The following is a 23481-nucleotide window of genomic DNA, read 5'->3' as shown; positions in this document are numbered from 1 at the left end:
TATAAGGCCTTTTGGAAAGCCCAAAGCAAAGCTATGAGAAAAGCCCAAAGCAAAGCTATGAGAAAAGCCCAAAGCAAAGCTATGAGAACTTATGCTCAAAGTGGACAATATCATCCGATGGTGGAGAGTTGTAATTCCTAACATTGTCGCGGCTACATTGTCAGCTTTGGTCCATTACATATTTGGTCTGTTAGTCTAATGATTTTAAAACACATGTGTTTGAGAGCTGTAAGTTTGGGTTGTTACACATTCACCTGCGAGGAGTGTTTTCTTATTCAAATTTATTTCAAGATTAATTTAAGTATATTAATTTAAATTTATGCAAAATTTAATATTATAATAATAATTTATTAAAATAGCTTTGAATTAGTTATAATTGTAGAGATTTAGAAGTTTAATTAGTCTAATTTATTGAAATTGAAAATTGAGATAAAAAGGAAAATAAAATTGGGCTCATTCTTTTTTCTTTCCGGAAATATCGTTATGAATTAAAAAAAAAAAAAAAAAAAAGATTTACTGCAGGTGGGACCGAGAAGTAGAGAATAAAATCCCAATTCACCGTTCACCGCTCACCGTTCACCGTTCACCGTTCCGAACCCATAACGGCGATTTTCTGATTTATCACTCTTTAACCTTAGGCGGCTCCGCCCGCTTCTACAGCAGCCATGGCCGGAGGTAGCAATACCACCAGGTCGTCTCAGAAGCCTTCTTCTGCTTCCGCCGCTCCTTCTAACCGGAAATCCCGCTGGGAGTCCTCCACCAACAATCCTCCCTCCGATCCCAAATCCGACTCTAAATCTTCCAAACCCTATAATCCTTCCTCGAAATCTACAATCAGTCCCAATTCCACTCATCCCAAGCATTCTGCCGACAAGACTGTTAATCCAACTCCGGCCTCGGCTCCACTTCCTTCTCCTGGCGTTCCACTTCCCTTTCCCGACCCCTCGGCTCTTGGCCCACCACCTCCACCGTCTTATGGATTCCACATGCTTGAACGCCGCACGATTGTTCTTGCGGATGGCAGTGTACGGTCGTACTTTGCTCTGCCTCTCGACTACAAAGATTTTACTCCGCCTGCAAGGTCCATGGATCTTGCTGGTCGGTTTTTACCTATGGGGTCTGGTGGTCCTGGTCACGAATATGGTGGATTTGACCATCGGTTTCCCCCAGGTGGCCCTATGAGCCCAGATGAGTTTAGGGGTGTTCGGGAAGAACAATTTGCGCGTGCTAGGCCTCATGATCACTGGAATTCTCGAGGGCCTAACGAGCGTGGTGGCCCTGCAGAATCGTCATTGAAAAGGAAATTCAACGACGATAATGAGAAGGACAGGAAAGATGAGAAAGATGAATTATCCAGGCGACAGCAGCAATTTTTACATAATGGGAATGCAAATGGGTTCCTTACGGGTTTCGGCGAACGACGGGGTGATTTTTTGGCGGGAACGAGTGATCCGTATGGTCGAACAGAGGATATGAGGTTCTCGAAGTACATGCGAGATGGCGGGAGTTATGTAAATGAAGGTTTGAGGCTAGGTAGCGGTAACAACGTTGCTCCTAAATATTTCGAAGTTGATCAGAATGCATTGAGAAAGGCATTTCTTCATTTTGTGAAAACTATCTACGAAAACGCTAATCAGAAGAAGAATTATTTGGAGGATGGGAAGCTCGGGCGTCTTCAATGTCTTGCTTGTGCAAGGTTTGATGCCGCCGGATTCTTTGTGCTTTCTCTCTTTGTTTTGCACTATTTCTATATATTGCTTATGAATAATGCTTCTTTCAGTGCATCCGGGTTAGTTAATAAATTGCTATGTTTGTTTGCAACTGTCTGTTGTGATTGAGAAGGAAGTGAATGCGTAAAGTATAGGCTTCTTGATTGCTTGCCCTGATAATTATGTTTCTGCTGCTGCTGTTTCTTTCAAGTATGCTGGTAAAAATGAGTATGGACAGTGACTTGCTGTTGAGTGTCGGAGCCTATGGTCTGTTGGACTTTTCCTCCTATGCCTTCTCCCACTAAGTGTGATCAAAATAGGGGTCAAATATTATGCGTTCATTGTACTTTTTGTAATTTTGGATTTGAAATTTTTAGCTGAATTGACGAGAAGAAGAGAAGAGGTAAAATGGAAGGGAAAGGAGAACTATACTCCCTTTTAGAATCTTTTCCCTGCATCAATTCAAATATATTTAACTGTTTGTTTGCACTTGCTATTGTTGTGACCGAGAAGGAAATGAATGCATACGCTGCCCTTTCCTTAAAAGCTGTTTCTATGCTGCTGCTTTTCCTTGTGAGTGTTGTGGAAAAGCATTTGAGGGAAGTATGGATGCCGGTCGTTGATTGTTGAGTTTTTGGGCCAATGGTTTTTTTTGTGCTCTCCTCCTATGCTATTCTTCTTCATATTGCGTAATATAGGGTTGTGGTGTAAGTGGCGTGGTCGGTCATCAAGTTCAATGCCTCTCTTTGGCATTTGCAATGACCCGATTTTCCACACATGTACCGGTATAAGTTGTTACTTAAAAACTAGCAATTTTATCGTTTAAAATCAATTAAAAGATGCAAAAATAGATGAGAGAAATTTAGGTTGCATGTTGGTGGAGAAGATGGTTATGGAGCAACTCTGGAGTTTTTTATGTATGCTTTATTTGAATCACTTCTGTTTGAATTGGTTCTATGGATTTGATTTGTAGTAGAAAAACTCCTAGTTTGTGGGGACTAGAGAGATTGAAATGGTGCTTTTCAATTGGTATTAGGATTGTTGAATTATTGTGGTTAACCCCATGCATCCTAAAGTTCTTTTAAAGGTACCCCAAACATGTTTTCTCTCATATATTATTGCGTTCTTTTAATTGATTTTAAATTATAAAATTGTAAGCTTTTAAGTAGCTTTGATTTTTACATGTATAGAATGTCGGGTCGTTACAAGTGACATCAAAGCGGTGCCTCTTCCAATAGGATATGGTTCGAGGACAAACCAACGTAGAAGTTAGTGGGCATGTGACAATCGAGTGAAAGAGAGTTACATGAATGAACTGAAACCACATTCGACTGAGAGTGATCTTGAGGATAGAATGATTGAGAAAGACTTTAAAAGAATTGAATTTACTACCTATACTAACAAGATACACTTTCTTTCTCGGTTAAACATATTTTGTTTGGAGTAATTCTATGTTAGGTGACCTTTTAGGAAGCATATGAGTGAGGACAAAGCATTAAAAAAGACCCATAATGGTTTTGGGGATAGTAGTTCACCTCTTAGAAGCAACAAACAGGTAATGTGGTTATGTTGCAGGGGAATGTGCTGAATCCAGATTCCAAATTGTGATCCAAATCCTAGGCTTGCGTAACATCAATCTCAAAGGATTTTTTGTATTTTTTTTCGTTAGGCTTAGTCATCTTGGATTACACCTTTTTTGCATAATTAGTTAGTCTTGACTTTGTTTTGGCTTCTTTTGGCATGCTGTTTTTTTTTTTTTTTTTGTATGCTCTTTTGACTTCTTTGATTGACAACTCATCTCTCTCTTTTTAATGTAAAAAAAGATGGTTTGTGCAAAAAACTACCCCAAACCGGCATATTGGGATAGGATAATCAATGTTGAAACTAATTTCTTAATAATTAGATCGAATTGGATCGACCAACCCATTTATCTCTGGGGTTTATACATTAGACAACAGTATATTTCATTAACTGGAGGGACTTAAGCATATTTTTGCTTTCTAACTGATGTGAATGCTGGGAATGCTTTTGCACAGTTTGTGTAATTACCACGAACGTACTCTTGTGGTTTCTGGCTATTCCTAGAAGGGTTTTCAGTGAAAGTTTAGAGTCTTGTTGATAAGATACGGTTTTGGTCTGTCTTTCCTTTTTTGCTCATCTTTTTAATTCCTTTATATGAGTTCTCAATGTGATGCAATAATAATTGGTTATGTGATGCTATTTTTCTTCGAGTAGGGTCGTTTTAGGTTTTTTTCCCCTGTTTTTTTCTATTTTTTATTCCACTGTATTAGTATTTTTCTTTTCTTTAGTTACCTTTGTTTTTTTTTTTTTTTTTTGGGAGAATATGGTTGCATCACTGGACAAGTTCCGTAACCCTGTAACTTCAGGTATTTTTTATTATTTTCATTGCAATATGGATTCACCTTTGATATCGTGCTTTGGTATAGACGTGGTCTTTTTAAACCATGTGATACAGTTTGATGGCTTGTTCAGATGAAATTACTTCCTTGTGTCCAACCTGTGGTTTTAGGGCATGGTGTACCATCAAAAGATGTACTTAGAAATATTTGTTGGCTGTATGGAGTGAACTAGCTGGTTATATATCGTCGGTACTTGTCAAGATCTTGTACCTTTAACTTCCAATGTTTCTTATGTAGTTAATAAGGGTAAAATAGTTTGCATTAGCTACTGCTTTGTTGGTAAATGTTTGTGAGGCTCTAATCCCAGCCTGTAAATGGGATATTTCTTCACTGTAGTTGACTTGATGTCGTAATCATAATCAATGAAAGAGACTTGTTTCGCATATTTTATGAAGATTCGATTCCTGCCTATGTCAATTTGAAGTTTATGTGGAATCAGGTGGCCAAATGGGCTGCTTTGATGTGATTGAGGTGGGAAGTTTCTCATTGAATGAATAATTTATTCACTTCTAGAGTCTGGTTATGTGGCAATCCAAGCCATTTAACTTGCAAGTCTTGACTTTTTGAAATTACCAAGAGAATGTGATAGATCCTACCTTTTTATGCCCACTGTTAAAAAGAAAAAAAAAAAACATCTCTTATGAGGTGTCAATGTTTAGGATAGCAGCAGACATGATGATTGTACGTGCCTGTTCTTTGCTCCGGGAACGAACTAGTTCATAACTTGTTTCCTTGGTGGCATTTCTCCTTATGTTTACGGAGGACTGTTTTTAGTAGTTTTAGCTTACCCATAGTTACCTTAGAAACTTAAAAAGATTTGCTTGATCTTCCTTTTGGCTGTCCTGTAATAGAGAAGGAAACTAGGAAATTGTTCCAAGTGTTAGAATGGTCTTCAGAGGCTATTTGGGAGCATTATCGCATTTGTCTTATCAGTTGGGCTTCCTGTTGGAAGGACTCGTTTCTTTTAAAGAATTGTATTCCTTGGATTAAATGCCTTACAGCTTTGAGATTTCTTGGCAACCAAAGATCTCAAGGTCAATTAGTTGTCTTGTGAGAATAGTTGGGTTACTTAAAAGCTAGCTCAGACGCTCAATTGGTATTCCTACAAAAAAAAAAAAAAAAAAAAAAAAAAAAAAAAAAGCAAAGCTCGTTCAGTACAAACTTTGTTAGTTGCATTTGCTATTCAAAAGGTGTACCTGTTCTTTTATTGGTATGCTCCTTATAATGTATTCCTATGGGCTACCAACCATGCGAATATGAACCTTGTTATCAATCATTGGTCCCAATTATTGTGCCTGTCTGTTCGTTAATAAACTGCTTCTCATCTGAAAAGTATGTTTGAATTCCCAATAGCGTGGAAGAAACCCCTTGAAACACAGAGACCATAAATTTTAGGTATTTTGTTATTGAAGTTCCTTTCAAAATGAAATCAAATGAATTTAAAGAATCTTAAGTCATGGAGGAAGCATCTATGATGCTCAGTGACCAAGATCCTTCACCAATGACATCGCAAATGTTGACGTGGATAAATTTGGTGACAGGAGAACCTGAGATGGAAAAAGTTTGCATCTTCTGGTATTTATCTAGATTGAATCTTCCATTTCTGTTTGGGATTATGAAGCTGGAATTACTACAGTTGAAAAGTGATTGTTGGTTTGATGTTAACCCTTTTAAACCAGCAGTTTTGAGACCTAATTTATGTTCGATGAAGATTTTATAGTTTGTAGTGGAAATGATGCATGTTTTCTGTGCTAGATGATGCTGTTTGCATTTTTGGATTCTTCGTTTCCACCCACAACTTACCATTATGAGTGGCGTTTACCACTTATTTCGATTTTGGTTCAAATTTATAGGCTTATATAATAGTTTGAACCTAAAAAAAATCATTCTTTGGGCCCCTAAAGAATGTTGCCCCCTCCTTCATATGCTTACTTACAGGTCCTCTAGAGATTTTCCAGATATGCATGGCCTTATTCTGCACACATACAACTCTGATAGTGCTGACTCGCAAGTGGATCATTTGGGTTTACACAAAGCTCTTTGTGTATTAATGGGGTGGAACTACTCAAAGCCTCCTGATAATTCAAGAGGGTACCGTTTTCTATCTGCTGGCGAAGCAACAGCCAACCAGGAGGATTTGATTATGTGGCCTCCTCTAGTTATCATCCACAATACGATTACTGGAAAGAGTAAAGATGGGCGCATGGAGGGTTTGGGAAACAAGGCAATGGATAGTAAAATTAGAGGTATCATGCACTTTTTTACATTTCTTTATCCTTCATTGATGCTTGAGTAGATTTTCCTCCTTCTAGGTAGAATAAGGTCTCTAAACATCCCTCGAATTTCTCAAGTCTGTCACAGATGACTATCTGTGTTAGGCTATAGATTTAGAATGCGAAGTAATTTAATGATCTTTTAGTTGCTGATGAGAACCATAGTTATATTTATCGTATTTTCGTAGTTTTTTTCTTAGTTGATGAACCTAAAGTTACAATTTCTTAATCTTCCATGAATGAGTTGATGGCACACGTGGAACCTTATACTCATTCTGGTATTATCTTGTTTTAATGTTAGTAAATCTGTTTCAAAGCCAATTGGAAGGGATTTTTTTTAACACTTGTGCTGAAGGAGGACACCTTATCCTCCCTCTTTCGTAGTATTCTTTCTGGACGAAATCTCACTTATTGATAGAATGTGAATGAAGCTGTTCTCTTTTCTCCAGTTGGTTGATTCTGTTCAAGTATTTATAGGGAGGAGGGGCTGCACTGTACAAGTTCTTTTTTTCCCCCTAAAAAAATCTTTTAATAATTTATGTATCAGGTCTCTTCTCTCACCTCCCCCCCCCCCCCCCTCTCTCTCTCAAGTCTATCAGTCATAGATGATACATCTCTTAGGCAAGCAGTTTAGAAAGTGGAGTACCTTAATTATTATTAATACCATTGCTGAAGAACTATGATTATAGTTATTGGCTTCGTACTAAACCTCTTACATGAAGTACCAAATTATTTATTAGTATGGTTGCTGATCTGAATTAGGTGATATTTACCTGCTTCATAGCGTAATAATAATTAATGTGCTTAAAGTTTTTATCTGCATCCCCCATGGATAAGTTGATGGCACGTTGGAATCTTTTACGGTTTCTATCATTGTCCTGTTTGTGTTGATGAAGCTGTTTCACAGCTCATTTGAAGGGCTTTTTGTAATCCCTTTTCTAATTAACATCCATAAATCTCTGTAGTTGTTTTGGAGTCCATAGTGACTTTTTTTTTTTTTTTTTTTTTTTTTTTTTTTTGTTATCCTACAATCTTGACTGGCTAACATTTGTGAGATACTAATAGCTATGCAGTCTTGAGAGAGTTTTATCTGAGAAATATGCACTTTACCACAGGCGTGTACTTTGTGTGTTGGTTGTGATTTTCAGTATCTCTCTGCTTTTCAAATGTTTTGTCTAACATAATTTTTATTCCTTGTTTTAAATTAAACCTATTTTCTTCAATTAGTTTGTTTGGTTTTATATTATATCATATTATATATAGGCATAAGTTTTATTTACTTAGCGGCAGGTTACAGTAGATCTTTTGATGATCAATTCCGTTGATGCATCTGCTTTTACTCTTATGCAACCTCTTAATTTCATCTTCTATACATTTTAGTTATTTTAACATAGACTGTAACTTCAATCTCTTAGTTCAGCAGTATATTTTTGGATTCTATTCTTCATTCGTCTCTAGTGTGGGGGACAATATAGGTAATTATAGGCTCTGCAATTAAGTTACCTTGCAATTCGTAACGCAAGAGTTAGATCCAGATAAATGGGGGAGGCATTTCATATTAAAAGCTTCACTTAACATTAGGGCGACTTTGTTTGTGGTCCTTCCTTGGTTTTATAACAGTGTGGGGTCTACTGTTTATTATTAGTCTTATTAATGCTAGTTTCTAGTATGGTGTTTTGCTAATTGGTTGACATGATAATAATTTGGCTCTGATTCTCTTATAATTTATCATGATATTTGATTTGGTTTTCCCATATTCTCAAGCTTCCTATACTTGGGTGCTTGGATTTTTATGCCCTAGTTGTTTTTGTTTTCAACGATCATGCCGTATACCATGTGGGAACTGTAGATTCTGAAGCTTTTTAAGCTTTAGTTAACAGAGAGTTGTAAAAATGCCTATTTAGTTTTTACACAGCTACCTCTGTTCTTAGTTTAAGGCGTTTACCTTTTATAATCTAATGCTAGTTTGCTATCAATATGTTGGCGTTTAGCTGTCTTGACGAGTCATTTTGCCTTTTTTTTTTTTTTTTTTTTTTTGTTTCAGACCTTGGTTTTGGGGGTGGTGGGAAGTCCAAGTCTTTATATGGAAGGGATGGTCATTTGGGCACAACTTTGATCAAGTTTTCAGGTGACCCGGCTGGCCTCAATGAAGCCAAGAGACTGGCTGAATTCTTTGAGAAGGACAATCATGGACGTACAGGTTGGGCTCGTGTACGACCTGCAGCATTTAGCAGGGATGATGATAAAAATCCAAACCTTGTTAAGGTGGATGAAAAGTCTGGAGAGAGGAATAGGATTTTTTATGGCTATCTTGCAACTGCAGCTGATATGGAAAAAGTTGATTTTGATACAAGGAAAAAGGTTACCATAGAGAGCTGTAGGGATTTCAAACTGTCCAGGTAGAATATCTTGATAAATATATAGTTCGACATGCCTTCAGTTTGTAACCTGGGTTAAACTGCAACACTCAAATCCACCTCATTTTTTAGCTCGTCGATGGTTTGTGGATGAAATCTTCACCAAACAGCTTGTTTGACTGTTGGCCTCTGTTATGGGGGAGGTGGGTGGTTGTTTTGGTCTACCAGTAACATTACTCGAGGAATTTCCCCGGATTTGCTGCGTAATTTTAATTTTACTGTAGCACGAATGTGTATGGTAGGATGCGGAACATGGATCTGGTTGTTTGTCAACCGTTTTAAATCCTAATGATTAAAAAGGCTTGAATTATTTGTTTGTTGTCACATAAACAAACCTGCACAATCACTCCATCGTAACTCTAGAACCTGCTATTTCTTGGCAGTGATACCAACATCCGTTGGAACCGGAAATAATCATAATTGACTATAATTGAGTCGCTGTATAAGCATCTTGAAAGGAAGCTAATTTTGAGTAAGCAAAGCCTTCCGATGCTCGGTTCTTTTCAGGACAAGCATACAATTTTAAAGTACATGCAGAATCAACAACACTGGGCTGTCTGCAGTTACATGTCTGCGTGCACTGCTTGTGTTTCATAAGGGCTGCGTTGCTTAGTTTTAAAACAACAAGCACACTCAGAGTTGGAGCGACCGTGGGTGGGTGCTTTGACATTCCAATTGATGAATATAGTTATTATGGATGGATTAGATCCTTGTATGTGTATATTTTTGAATTGAAATGCAAATCTGCGCATCTGGGCGATCAATCATATGTGGATCCAAGGTTTGAGAAGCGTGTAAAATGCCGAATCTGATAGTTTTCTTTTTTTTTTATGTATATAACAGTGATTTATCTCTGTGCATAGAAATCTAACCGATTACTTTTTGAAGGCAATGTAGGTCATGCTGAGGGAGGAATACCAGAGAACCCCAACTTTTGTGAGGTAGTTTTTGTTTGCTTTTCAGTGTCTCTAGCTGTTGTTTGATATGATTTGATGAATTTCGCTTTCGAAAGTAGAAATAGGAAGGAAGGAAAAGGATATTATCTCTGGGGTAGTGATGTTGAATTCTGGAACTTAAGCCTTGGGTGTCGGTGGAAGATACAGTTTGACAAACCCGGCTTGGAATCTTATCCTCAATACTGTTGTCTCCATGTATGACATTTTTAGTTTTTCATTCTTTTTCTGTGTTGGAAGTAATCTTTTAAATATTCCACCCCCATAGAATTCTCCAATTCTGACAGGTAATTATTGGAGATGGTGTGGTTTTGGGCTCAAAAAGTGGGGAAGAATGTGGGTTTATTTAGAAGGGGGAGTGAGTGAGTGAGTGAATGAGAATGGGAATGGAGTGCACTTTACATGTGTGATGCGCATGCTTGGCGATGCCTGGTGTAGGGAGAAGAAGTGCAGGAAGTGGCACTGTGTATAATAGCGTGCCTTGTTTGGCATCTGTCTACACTTTAACTGACTGAACCCATGTGGTGGTCAGACTCTCTGTGGCCATATGGCCCATTCCCCACCTATTCCTATTCCTTTCCCCCCTCTCTCTTCTTTTTCACTTTGATTTTCGGGAAAGCACTCTCTTCCCACACCCTGTTTCCTTCCTTTTTCTACACTGCACTTGTCTGGATTATTATAGACACTATACACTTCTTTATACACTTCTTCTCGATTCACGATAGTATAATATTATCCACTTTGAACATTTGATCCACTTTGAACATAGGATCTGATCCACTTTGAACATAAGATCTCATGACTTTGCTTTTAGTTTTTCCCAAAGATCTCGTATGAATGGAGATGTGTTACTTATTATAAATTTGTGATTATTCTTTTAATTAGCCAAGGTGAGACTTCCTCCTAACAATCCTCAACAATCTACCTTCTCTATTCATTGCAGGTTGGTTATTCGCCAGTGCTGATTTAGCTTACGATGTTTTTGGTAATCTTGGTCGTACCTTACCTTTTGATGCTTTTTCTCCCAAACAAAGAGGGAGAATTCTTATCAAGATGGTTCTTTTTTTGTTGGTGATCATTCTTGGTCAATAGGGTATAGGCCGGTTGATTGTGGCTTTAAGTAGGCTGCCACCTAACATTTGTTAGCTAAGTCATTATGAAAGCACTAGCTATATAAATTCCAAGTGGGTTTTTTGGTAGTGATAGGCTCGCTAGTGTGAGACTAGGGAGCTCTACTAAGTTTAGGTGATTCTAACAGACAGCCCAAAGGCATACTTGTAGGATACTGGCTCTCAGCGAGTCAATAAGCTTGGTAAACGAATACTAGACAGACGGCTAAGACATGTTTCTAGCATCGCAGTTTAGTCATGTCGGTTGGATAGGGGAATGAAGTCCTTCTTATAAGGGTGTGGAAACCTCTTCCTAATAGACGTGTTTTAAAACTGAAGCTAACAGCGATATGTAATAGGCCGAAGTGAACAATATCTACTAGCTGTGAGTTTGGACTGTTACATTCAACATTGACGACTTCGACATTTTCTTGCATTTCTTATGATATAAGTGTGTTAGTTGTCCTAAACTATTTCTAATAGCAGTGGATGATCCATGATTAGGTAGACACTATGCTTGAGTAAGCCTTGCTCCCTTTGGAGAATGGTGTTTTATGAACGCATGTGCTTTCTTTAATGTTGTTATTTCTTACCTTATTGGCATATATTGAATTAGCTCAATCTAACGGAAGTAACTTTTTAAGACAATGGATACGAATGTCTATTGTATGTGGATTGGTCAATTATACGTCGTTTTTTTTTCTATCAAAAAAATTGTTCTCGTTCACCTTTCTCAATCTTATCTTCGAATCCAATGGCTTATTCAATCGAGCAAGGAAAGCATTTTTTGCTTCCAACTTTACCCCATTTCGTCTTTCCTCCTTATTTCCCTACAATTTCGTCAATATAACCTGTCGATATAAAATATTTCTTCTTTTGAGGAATTCATCCCTATTGAATCATTCGTGCTCAAATGAAATACGAGTTGATAATTGATATAATGTCAACAATTTTATAATAATTATTTAATAATATGATATTCAGTAGTATTCAACCCATTATTTAAAAATAAAAATATAGGTAAATTAAAAAAAAAAAAAAAAAAAAAAAAAACTGACTTTTTTAAATAATCTATTTATAAAATATTTGGTATTTGATTTTAAATTAAGTTATATGTCATTGTTTTGTCCATTCTTATATTAAATAAAATAAAACGGTTGTTTGAAGAATTTTCAGAACGGACAGCAAAATGACACAAAATATTATATTATGAAATGGACATATCATTCATCTTCCAAATTAAACTATATATTAAATCAAATTATTCCAAAATTAGAATTATTACAAATTTCAAGGAATCAAATTATAAATTAAATTTGAGTCCCATCTATTTTAATGTATAAATTTAAAGCTTTCAATAATCATAGTAAATAAATAGTTGGCCACCCATTCCATTAACCCATTTGCCTGCTCGTTTGTGTTATTTAGCTGAACTATGTGTCGTTACAGATAAAACCACTATTCATGAAGCTAATCGACTTTTACATTTGGATCTGGTTGTAACGTTTTGTACATTTAATGACTTAAGAATGGCTTCGGAACAAAACCATTTTGGGGTATTTTGAAGTATCAATCGTAACATATCACAGCAAAAATGTTATTACCCCCGTACAGAAGAATTGTATATTTAAAATATATTTAAAATTCATTTTCATTTTCTAATGTTTTTATGTGAAATTATTGTTCTATTTAAAGATTTATAATTTTTTTTTTGTTTTTTTAAATTTTGTAATTTTGTGTGCCAAATATAAAAATAAAAAATGAAGAAAATAAAATAAAATCAGAACGAAAAAGAAAATCCAAAACATTTTATGTTGAAAGCGGTAGGCATCGTCGGCGCATTGTAGAATTTCTTCACAGGTAACTTTTAGGCGCCGGTTTCCGGTAATTATTCATTACGTGTCAATCTCTTATTGGCCTATGTAATTTCAGTGTCTTGTCATTTGATTTATCTCTTCCGTTTCGAGTTTAATTCCCTCTTCGCCTCTTTTCTTGCCCTTTCTCTGTTTCTCTCTCTCTCTCTCTCTCTCTCTCTCTCTCTCTCTCTCTCCGCCACTGAGCAGCCGCCGCCGTTCGAGAGGCAAAAGGAAATGGGGTCGATTCCCGATCCCGGTGAGTTGAGCGAGATGACTCACCCGAGCTTCGATGAGTTCCAAAGGCAGGCGTCTCTGATGGCGAGCTGTACTCTGCTCTGGAAGGAGCTGTCCGATCACTTCACTAGTCTGGAGCAAGATCTTCTTAAGAAATCGGACGCACTGAGGCATAAAATTCAAACCCTAGACCATCAGACTAAGGAGTCTCTTGACGAGCTGGAGAAGCGCGAGGTTAGTATCCAGGGTAGTGTTCAGATCGCGCTTGGTAAGGTCGAGAAAAGTATGGAAGCGGCGCTTAAAGCTCTTGAGAAAGACGGCGATGAGAATGGTGAAGTCGATGATGGTGATGGATTGCTGTTGAAGCTGAAATCATTCTGTTTGGAAATGGATTCTAGTGGATTTTGGAGGTTCATCACTGGTAAGAAGAAGGAATTGGAGGCTCTGAGGGAGAAAATTCAATTGGCTTTAGCTGAATGCATCGATCCGCCGAGATTCGTGCTGGAGGCCATCTCGGAGGTGTTTCCACTGGATAAGAGAGTGGAAAAAAGTGATGGTGGTAATGATTTGGGCTGGGCTTGTGTTTTAGTGCTTGAATCGCTGATTCCAGTTGTTGTAGACCCAGTGATCGGGAAGTCAAGGATTTTGGTTACTCCTAGCATGAAAGAGCGCGCCAAGGAAATCGCTGAAACTTGGAAGGCGAGCTTGGAAGAGCGCGGTGGTATCGAGAATGTTAGGACACCGGACGTGCACACCTTTTTGCAGCACTTGGTTACTTTTGGGATTGTAAAGAGGGAAGATGTCGACTTATATCGGAAGCTTGTGGTTGGATCGGCCTGGCGGAAGCAGATGCCCAAATTGGCAGTATCACTTGGCCTTGGAGATATAATGCCTGGTATAATTTCTTGAATTTCACTCTCGTTTCATATAGAAGAACGATATGATTTCTGATCTTGAGTTTATTATAGAAACTAAACCATATATTCGCCTCTATTTTCCATTTCCATTTATCTGGTATGGGTTTTTGTTCTTGTTTTCATAAAGATCCAACCATGGCACTTTATGAGCAGAATGATTCGCAAAAGCGCATCAATTCACATTGTAATCCATCAACAGGAGCTTTTACGAATATTGCATGGAAAATTATAACTTAGAGATGGATTATATCGATAGCATAATCAATTTTTTTCACAAAATTGCTTATATTTGGGGCCGAGTGGTTCTTTATAGAACGAATTTGATGTTTTGGTGGAGTGGTTTCTTACTAGTTACCACCAAGTAGTTGAACATATGGGTTGGGACTTAAAAGCAGCATCATGTTTGAATTTAGACCATCCAATGGTTTTCGTATATGCATTGGTTGGTAGCTTGATCATACTAAAACTTTCCCCATCTCTTTTTCTTTATGAATTACTTTCGTTGTTATTGTTATTATTACTATATCATGGAAGACATAACTGCAACGGGAGAGCCGCAGATGTATTTTTTATGCTTCTAAGCTGCTATCACGTGTAGATATGATTGAAGAGTTAATCAGCCGGGGACAGCAGCTTGATGCCGTGCATTTTACATATGAAGTTGGTCTTGCGGATAAGTTCCCCCCCGTTCCACTGCTGAAAGCTTATCTGAAGGATGCAAAGAAAGCTGCAGCTGCTATTTCTGAGGATCCAAATAATGCTGGCAGAGCAATGGTACATTTTACCTCATTTCTTAACTTCACCATTACTTCTTGAGATCAGTTTCTGAATTCTTGTAAATATCTTGCATGTGATGGCGAGGGATCATCAATGACTCCATTGGATTATGATATCTGAATTATGGTTTACATATATATCATATTTGACCATTTATTATAGACAAATCTTGTATGATTGAGGATATTTTGACTTCCATTACGGTTTATCATAGATACTATATAGACAAATATCGTGTATAATTGAAGATATTTTGACTTTCATTACGGTTTACCATAGATACCATATTTGACCCCTTATTATAGGCAAATACCTCGTATGATATTTAGTCTTCCATTACGGTTTATCATAGGTATCATACTTGACCTTTTATTATATGCAAATATCTTGTATCAATTTATTTCTCCTAAATAGAGAATTTCACCTCCATTTATTAAGTTGGAGTGATTTTAGTAAATATTCACACATTTATTACGCTAACATGTTTTTAGCGTGGCGATTTCGTTTTATATATATCTGTCTATTTGTTTGAAGGTGGAAGAAATTGTATTATAAGCTTTGCTATGAACTTTCCTCCTTTCTTGGTTCATTGTATTATTTGACCTCTGCAATGGTTTCTATATCATATATTAGGGGCAGTAGTAATTCGTATGTTTTCTTTTTTGTTTGTCGTAGCACCTTGCTGCACGAAAAGAGCAGTCCGCACTCCGAGCTGTTATCAAGTGCATTGAAGAATACAAGCTTCAGGCGGAGTTCCCTCCAGAAAACCTTAAGAAACGTCTTGAACAGCTAGAAAAGGTGAAGGTAGAGAAGAGGAAGCCTGCTGCAGTGCCTGCCAACAAGAGAACGCGGGCAAACAATGGTGGTCCTATGCCTCCTGCCAAGGCTGGTCGTTTGACAAATGCATATGTATCTTCATACCCAGCAGCCCCTGCATTTGTCAGGTCTCCCTCGCCCTCTCAGTACCCGGCCGGTGTCCCGCCCTACCATTCCCCACCCTCAATGTATGCCAGCAGAAGCCCACCTGCAAATCCTTATACTTACTCACCAGAAGCTGCTCCACATGCTGGATCGTTTCCCTCACCTCCAATGTCCTATCCTGTATATGGTGGTTACGGCAATGCAATGGCCCCAGCATATCAACCAGCTTACTATCGATAAACATGACTGATCTCTGATGATGGTAACTGCTGATTCTTGTTATTTACTTTCCCAATGGTTTGTCTGTAATACCTAACCATGAAACAGTAGCCATGTATGTGTGTTAATTGTGACTTGTTATGCTTCTTGCTTTTCGTGCTGAGAAGCCAAACTCTAATGTTGATCAAACTTTAGCTGTAGGGTTGATCGTGTAAAGCTATTAGGATGACCACGACACAACATTATAAAGTAGATCCTAATGTCATTTGGTCTTTAGTTGTAGAAAGGCTTGCCCTGTTGGTTCTACTAATCTCTTAATCTCTTTCTCGATCATGCCTTATCATTTGAAACAAACGCCATTGCCAATGGATGCATCCTTTTGTTGTCTCTCACGACCCCGTCACTAGAAAATTGAAAGGTTGTTCCATCCAAAATTCAATGCTCTCTAGTTATTTTTTGACTTGAGTAGATTCGATTGTCGTCGTCGTCATCATCGTTGACTTCAGAATTCCATCTCTGAATTGCTATCTCTGGCTATGAAGCAATCAATCTGATTCTTGTTGATATGAAGCTTAATCAAAGGGTGTAATCTCTGCATCCCATTTACTTGGCTCCTTTTTCTTGAATCCTCTCTTCAATTGTGACTCCTGAGCTATTGTTTGGAGGATGTGCAGCTTTTCTCAGGCAGAGGTTTGAATGCATGATTCTTCGTCGATATCGACAGTTTCATGAAAGCTAGGCCTAGGTAACTTAAAACGTTTCTATATTGTCTCAGACCATCTTTTCAAGAATAAATCAAACAAAAAGGGACTCTCCAACAAAAAATATGGTAAACTGCCTTTTCTCTCCAACAAATTACTAGTGTAAATTAGACATAATGGACTTTAATTAATTTTATAGGTTGAAATGTACTGATTCAACCGATTTTCGCTAACAACCTTGACACTTATTTGGAAGTTGGCCTGTTGGCTTGTGCATATCCCAAAAGATTATCCACAGTGGACTGAAATTACAGATCAATTTCGGATCTTGTTGATTCCACATAGATATAATTGGTTTCCACACGTTATACACTAACTTCGAACTTATAGTGGGCCATCCCAAATCGTCCTTGCAAATCTCTATCAAGTTTGAATAATCTATTTACGATTATTAGAGTACAAATCTCTATAGCTTTAGATGAAAATTGAGACCTAAGACAAGGTTGCAATGTTTGGATTTCAATTCTATTATAAATCATCTCAACCTGTTCTAGGTCTTAATTTCGTCTAACATTCTAATAGATTTTCATTCCTTACAAATTTGAAAAGAATAAAAGATAATTTTTTTAAAATCAAGAATAGTATTTAAAGCCTCGAGTATCGAGAATGCTGCCAAATAGTCCATTTCAAGAAAATAAAACTATCACTTTATGGGGACAACTTGACTAATAAACATTGATTAGCATATACTTAAAGCTTACCAATAATTTGAAGAGCCCACCAATGAATTCGAACTCTTCATATGGGAGATTTATCCGGAGAATGATTTGTAAGAAGATTACAACATAGGACAACACTGTATTAAATTTCTGTCCATGTGTAGCCATTTTCATCTATGTTTTCACATATTTACAGATAATCATGGATAGAAATGCTTACCAAGCGGGCAAGGACGGAGCAAGTACAGAAAAGTATCACCTTTGCACTGTTTCTCCAATTCTCCACCTCTCCACATCTTTAGACATGAACACAAAACAAGAGTTCATATTTCCTTCATATGGTATAGGAAATGATCAAACAACATGGGATGTACTGTACTCTACAATTACTAGCCAACCCATTGAGGCACAAACAACATGGGACTTGCAAATTCTAACTTGCATATTTCTACATCAGCAAAAGCCCTCAATAGTTGTCTTTTTTCATTAAAAAATTTCGAAAATTGAGCTAGATTTATCGATCTATGAAATAATAATTGTTATTATAAATCCATCAAGTTAAGCTCGAATTGACAATCAAACTACTATCGATACTTAACTTTGTTTAACAACAAAAAAGTTTGTATTTCTCTAACAGTGCAAGAATGTCCATGATGTAAGATAAAGAGTTGTTGAGCTATAAATCAGACCCAAGAGAGAACCAAACTTAAAACAAGAATGGAAAAGGAAAAGGAAAAGGAAGAGGAAGAGGGTTAAGTTGTGAGTGAAAAATGTTGAACAGTTGGAAACTGTTATCCTTTTTGTAATTACTCAATCAGTGAAGTGGGTTGGCTTGATTCCCAAGACCAAACAAACACAGAAAGAGACAGTGCAAGAAACTGGAAGGTACAGAACTCAGAAACAGCCTTTTTTGAATGTTCAAAATAAAAGAAGAGATTCTGAATTAAATTGATCAACCAAAGAGCTTTGGAGTTTGGATCCTTATGACAATGAATGAATTGAATGAATGAATGATTGATGTGGTGATGATAGGGTCCGAAGATTTTTGGGTCCATATCTCTATCCACTTTTCTAACTCATTCACATCCTTTCTCATCTCTCTCACATTTTCACTACTTTTTACTCCATATGTTTCATACACGAGCCTTCCAAAAGTTCCCATCTTTTATCCCTAAATTTTAACACCATGAAAGATTTTTTCTTTTTGTTACTGACTGCTCGATTATGAACCTAAATCTGTCTTAAACAAACCATGGCTTGTAGGACTATAAATTTTTGGAAGAATTTCAAGTAGAAATAGTAGCTAAATCTATGGAAAGCAAACAAGTTTCAAACGAAGAAAATCACACTCATCCTGTTGCTAGATCAAGGATAAGCGGGAATCAGTGCTTTGAGCAGTGAATTTTTTTAATATATACATAACATCATTAACACAATTTCACGCCACAAAAGTTGATCAGAAGAATAATTTTAATATTTAAGATGAAATAAACAAATCTTAATCTTCTACCTAGTTGTAATGATATCCTAACACATGCTAACACCAGATATCATCTCAATCTTCATCCTTTATTTATCGAGAATGAAACTTTCCTGAAACAATTTTAAATGAAGTTCAAAAATGAAAACAGGGGTTTCAGAGAACTTTAAGAAACTAGATATATAACTGAACTTTTTAAGTTCTAGTCGGAATATGTGTATTGGTCTAAGATATAACAAATCCATTGAACTTTAGAAGGCATAAAATTAGCGAAACATAACACCTTTCCGTCGTGCTTTAGGAGCCGACGGGGGAGCGGAGGAGGAGGATGTTAACAAGCAAAGCAAAAGATCAGCAAAAGCTCTAACAATGAACTTATGGGTGTTTTTCGGATTCAACCGGAGATAGCACGACAAAAGCTCTCGCAAAAACTCAGAGTCGCTCCTCACACTCTCCAATTCTCGAGCTTCCACCATCTCCTGCATTGACCGCCGGAAGTCGGCGTAAGGGTCCATTGAATATTTGGGGACTTCTAGACCTTCAGAAACAACGACGTCGTGGGATCGGCGACGGGCGGTGGAGTCACAAATGGAGTTGGAGCGGCCGGGGGAGGAGAAGAAGAAGCGGCGGGAGGCGAGGAGGGTGGCAAGGTCGTCGGAGATTGAGTCGTCGGCATCGGAGGAGGTGGAGAAGAAGCCGTCGTCGGCGAGGGAGGAAGGGGTGAGGGAAATGGGGTTGGAGGTGAAGTAGCAGTCGGAGGATGGGGAGTGGGCGACGGCGGCCGGCGGTGAGAATTTGAGTTTGGAGAAATGGAAATGTTTTAGGAAACGGTTGGACATTTTTTTAGATGACTTGGTTGCAGTGGAAAGAGTGGAAGATTTAAACAAACAAGAGTGCGCACGTGTGTGTTTAATTTCTAAATTCCATTTTCACACCTCATTTTTTGTTTTAAGTTTTAAAATTTAAATTCATACATATTTCATTACTTTTAACTAACTTAATTTTTTCTTACATTCAAAATTGTCGGAACTTGGAACTCATGTTACTCGTAAACATGTAAAAATGTCACACATCATACAAACACAATCGGATAATTGGGTTTTCAAGCCGAGGGAGGAGAGAATTTCTAATACTCTCGTAATCTAAAAAATGTCACCACACAGACCAACTCAATCAGATAATAGAGGTTTCAAGCCTGGAAGGAGAGAGTTTCTAATATTATCATAACGTGAAAAAAAAAATGTCACACATCAAATAAATTCAATCTAATAATAGGATTTTCGAGCAGTGGAGGAGAGAATAATTTCTAACACTCCCATAATGTGGAAAATGTCAAGCATAGGATAAACTCAATCTAATAATATGGTTTTTAAGCCAAGAGAGGAGAGAAATTCTAATACTCCCGCAATGTGAAAAATGTCACACACTTAATCTGATGATAGGGTTTTAAATCACGGAGGAAGAGAATTTCTAACACTCTTGTATGTGAAAAATACAAACTCATTAAACTCAATCCAATAATAAAATTTTCAAACCGAGGGAGGAGAGAATTTCTAATACTTTCAGTAATGTAAAAAATGTCATGCGTCAAACAAACTCAATTCGATAATAGGGTTTTCAAGCATAGGGAAGAGAGAATTTCTAATACTCTCATAATGTGAAAAATGTCACACGGGGTTTTCAAGCATAGGGAAGAGAGAATTTCTAATACTCTCATAATGTGAAAAATGTCACACATCAGACAAACTCAATCCAATAATAGGGTTTTTCGGCCGACGGAGGAGAGAATTTATAATACTCTGGTAATGTGAAAAATATCACACATTAGATATACTTAATCCAATAATAGGTATTTCAGACCACAGAAAAAGAGAATTTCTAAATGTGAAAAATGTCACATCATACCAACTCAACTCGATAATGGAGTTTTCAGGCCAAGGGTGGAGAGAATCTTAGTAACTCTCACATGAATACTGATACTACCGTAATGTAAGAAATTTTTTCCCATAGTCAAGAGGGTGGATTGATTAAAAAAAAAAAAAAAGAGAACTCTAGAAACTAATTGAGGGGTCCATTGCTATTTGCAATTTGTTATATTTGAGGCCTGAGGGTGTTGTTTAGTACATGGACATTTCAACTGAGGGATTGATAGTACTGAAAGAGACAGGCAAGAGGTGATCAAAATTTGAAGCCACATGATTTGTTTTTTCTTTTAACCATTATTGTGTCATACAAAAAGTTGAAACAGTGACAGAAGACGCAAACTTTAGATGCATGTGGATTCCGACAGTGACGTTTCCTAAGGCCCAATATTTTCTTCCCACGGGGAAGAATCTATTGACCCTGTTGTTATATTTGCTTTTTTACTCAAACCAAAGCTTCCCAAATTTGACCTTAATCCTTGTTCAAAATATGCAAGGCAGTGAAAAAAAAGTACCCACAAGAAACTGTGGATTTCTAAATTTTATGTGGGATTGTCATGCATAATGTGTAATGTTAAATTGGGTCAAAAGGGAGCGTACCAGTTGGATTGTGGTTGGAAAACAACGCAGCTTTCATCTTTTAAATGAACCTGCCCCTGCCTGCAGCTTTCGTATGGCAGCAGCCCTCCACAGGTACAGAGCCAAACCCATTTCAGCTTCGCCACTTTTCCAAGTTTTCAAAACTGGACCGCCCATTGTTATATTCTATGCTTGCATGTGAAGCTTGGTCAATTCCATACGTCTTATTCACCTGTTCATTCATTGGGCTAACATGGGATCTTCATTGAAACTCGTTTGTTGCCATCTTTACTGCAAACTTGGAACACTGCAAAACACACAAACAACAGACCAACTCAAAACGGTATAATACAACGAAACAACGCACCCCCATCACCACTCTCACGCTCACTGTGGTGCATTACTAACCTTCTCATTGGGCTTGGCGGCTTCTGTCATGGACTCCGCCACCCCACCACGATGGGCCACCTGCCTCGCATTGTTCCTCAGCTCTGCACTCATCACCCCTTCCGCATCCTGCTTCGTCGCCGCACCCTGAAATGTAGAGTCCGGACAATCATTTCTGTGGTAACAAGTCGTGTATTCAAACCATTTTTTAGGTAAAACTAATATGGTTCAACTTATAAGCGCAAGAAATCCTCATCTCGATTCCCAAAGGGGGATTCTGTGTTCAAATCCCAATATGTAACTGGATAGTCAGTTGATGGACTTTTAACTAAATTTCCAAGCCACGAGTAACTTAGTGAACACAAGAGTGAGAACGAGTGAAGAATATAAATAAATAACTAAGATGGTTTACAATATGATTAAACAATTATGACTCTGTTTACCATTTGATTTTTTATGGTCGGGAAATTAACCTAATATAATTGATTCATTTGTTTGGTTATTAGTTTTCAGAATTCTACGTCTAAATTTTGAAAACTACATAATTTTTTCTACCAGCACCATTAGGATGTCGTTCATCCAATCCCAGCATTGAAAGAAGCAGCCTACTGAGCACAGGCTGCGAGTCCAGCTGGTATCACGTCATTGCTCCCTGTTACCCTCACCTCTGCTGCTTGAATGGCAGCAGCATCGCTCTGCGGTTTATCACCTGCAGCATGAACGGTCGCTTCAAGGGCTTGTCCTATGGTGACCGCGTTCTGCACTGCTATGACAACTAAAATAATGGGTGCAGGCTCCACAAACTGCCCAACGATCTGCACTGAGAAAGAAACAAACCAAAATCAATTATAATTAATGCACACTGGAGTAGTTTGAGATTGGAGCTTAATCAAAAGATAAAACAGAATTAAAATGTAGTTAAAAATCTTAAAAAGAGGACCTGTCTGGCCAACTGTATCAGTCATGATGCGATTTCCTGGGATATCGGTGTCTTTAACAGCAACTCCTTATCTTTGGCAGCATCAGTTACATCCTCGAGGCCAACTAAGCCAAAACGGCAGGGCCGCCCTACTGGGTTTGACTAAACACCATGGTCTCGGCGGTTGCATCATGTCAGCGTCCACGGGTAGTATAACCTTGGAGACAACGTCTCCAGAGACGTTGAACAACACCATAGGTTCTAGCTGTTCGTGGCGGCGCGGCTGTTCTTGACATTTGTTTTCATAAAGGATACTTATCTGAACAGATGGAGGAATGTTGCAGGTCGAGGAGAGGGACTAAAACGGTCGTTGGAACTTGGGTGGGGTAGTTAATGACACGTCGGTTCGACCAGACACGTGTTGAATCCTGATAGCTCTATCTTACAGGAATCAAGCTGTTCAGTGCCAGCATGTCACTGTGACAAATGGCAGCTGATAAGTAAGGTGCTTTTTCTTTTTAGCTACAGCACACTGGAGACGCCATTGAAGCTGAAACTCTTGCTGGATGTGGGACGACAGAATTGTCGCTTCAACATGAGAACAAGGCCAACAGCTGAAATATCTTCCATTTATACTTACTCTTCTTGACATGACAGAAAAGGAGAGAACAAATATTCTTAAGAACAACAAAAAGTTCGAACCCAATAGTGGAAATTACAGACTAAAAAGTAACCCACAGTTGGATATGGACGATTCAAAATTTTCATGGTCTACAGAGAAATTTCTAGTGCAAATGTTGAAAATGAAGAAGGTTTCGAGTAAGTTCAAGACGGTATTAGGGTGAAGTTTTCACCTCCATCTGTAACCCGCTCTCAGCGAGGCTGGCTCAATGAACCCATTAACTATTTCTACCTTTCAATTTTCTGAAACAAAAATGCTTTGAGATCCTCACCGTCTGTATGAAACTT

General features: G+C 37.8%; 3 protein-coding genes across 10 annotated transcripts; 2 read left to right on the top strand and 1 right to left on the bottom strand.

The window, feature by feature from the left end:
* The first annotated feature begins 454 nt into the window (after window positions 1-454).
* Window positions 455-9129, top strand: LOC111807566 (uncharacterized). The gene is made up of 3 exons (XM_023693338.2): window positions 455-1696; window positions 6068-6375; window positions 8447-9129. Exons 1-3 carry the CDS (start codon window positions 666-668, stop codon window positions 8803-8805), a joined length of 1698 nt encoding a protein of 565 aa, XP_023549106.2. The 5' UTR covers window positions 455-665; the 3' UTR covers window positions 8806-9129.
* Window positions 9130-12874: 3745 nt separating this feature from the next.
* LOC111806859 (FRIGIDA-like protein 4a) lies at window positions 12875-16091 on the top strand. Its single transcript, XM_023692361.2, has 3 exons — window positions 12875-13866; window positions 14487-14662; window positions 15341-16091. Exons 1-3 carry the CDS (start codon window positions 12972-12974, stop codon window positions 15824-15826), a joined length of 1557 nt encoding a protein of 518 aa, XP_023548129.2. The 5' UTR covers window positions 12875-12971; the 3' UTR covers window positions 15827-16091.
* Window positions 15934-23469, bottom strand: LOC111807582 (late embryogenesis abundant protein D-34-like). Of its 8 annotated transcripts, none has more exons than XM_087128985.1 (5): window positions 22534-23469; window positions 22149-22413; window positions 21615-21740; window positions 21228-21513; window positions 15934-17521 (listed from the first exon to the last, which is right to left on the bottom strand). In XM_087128985.1, exons 1-2 carry the CDS (start codon window positions 22556-22558, stop codon window positions 22199-22201), a joined length of 240 nt encoding a protein of 79 aa, XP_086985111.1. In that variant the 5' UTR covers window positions 22559-23469; the 3' UTR covers window positions 15934-17521; window positions 21228-21513; window positions 21615-21740; window positions 22149-22198. The 8 variants fall into 8 exon arrangements, with proteins under 8 accessions (XP_086985111.1, XP_086985110.1, XP_086985109.1 ...); XM_087128984.1 differs by having other exon boundaries at window positions 22155-22413; XM_087128983.1 differs by having other exon boundaries at window positions 22203-22413.
* Between the last annotated feature and the right edge of the window lie 12 nt (window positions 23470-23481).

The sequence above is a fragment of the Cucurbita pepo genome, chromosome 12, assembly GCF_057944985.1.
Source record: "Cucurbita pepo subsp. pepo isolate OVF chromosome 12, ASM5794498v1, whole genome shotgun sequence".
Taxonomy (NCBI): Eukaryota; Viridiplantae; Streptophyta; class Magnoliopsida; order Cucurbitales; family Cucurbitaceae; genus Cucurbita; species Cucurbita pepo.
This window is presented reverse-complemented; position numbering and strand designations above follow the sequence as displayed.

Coding starts and splice junctions, on each gene's coding strand:
- LOC111807566 (XM_023693338.2), top strand. CDS start 666: ATGGCCGGAGGTAGCAATACCACCAGGTCGTCTCAGAAGCCTTCTTCT. Junction 1,697..6,067: donor CAATGTCTTGCTTGTGCAAG/GTTTGATGCCGC, acceptor GCTTACTTACAG/GTCCTCTAGAGATTTTCCAG. Junction 6,376..8,446: donor AATGGATAGTAAAATTAGAG/GTATCATGCACT, acceptor TTTTTGTTTCAG/ACCTTGGTTTTGGGGGTGGT.
- LOC111806859 (XM_023692361.2), top strand. CDS start 12,972: ATGGGGTCGATTCCCGATCCCGGTGAGTTGAGCGAGATGACTCACCCG. Junction 13,867..14,486: donor CCTTGGAGATATAATGCCTG/GTATAATTTCTT, acceptor TATCACGTGTAG/ATATGATTGAAGAGTTAATC. Junction 14,663..15,340: donor ATAATGCTGGCAGAGCAATG/GTACATTTTACC, acceptor TGTTTGTCGTAG/CACCTTGCTGCACGAAAAGA.
- LOC111807582 (XM_087128979.1), bottom strand. CDS start 19,544: ATGTCCAACCGTTTCCTAAAACATTTCCATTTCTCCAAACTCAAATTC.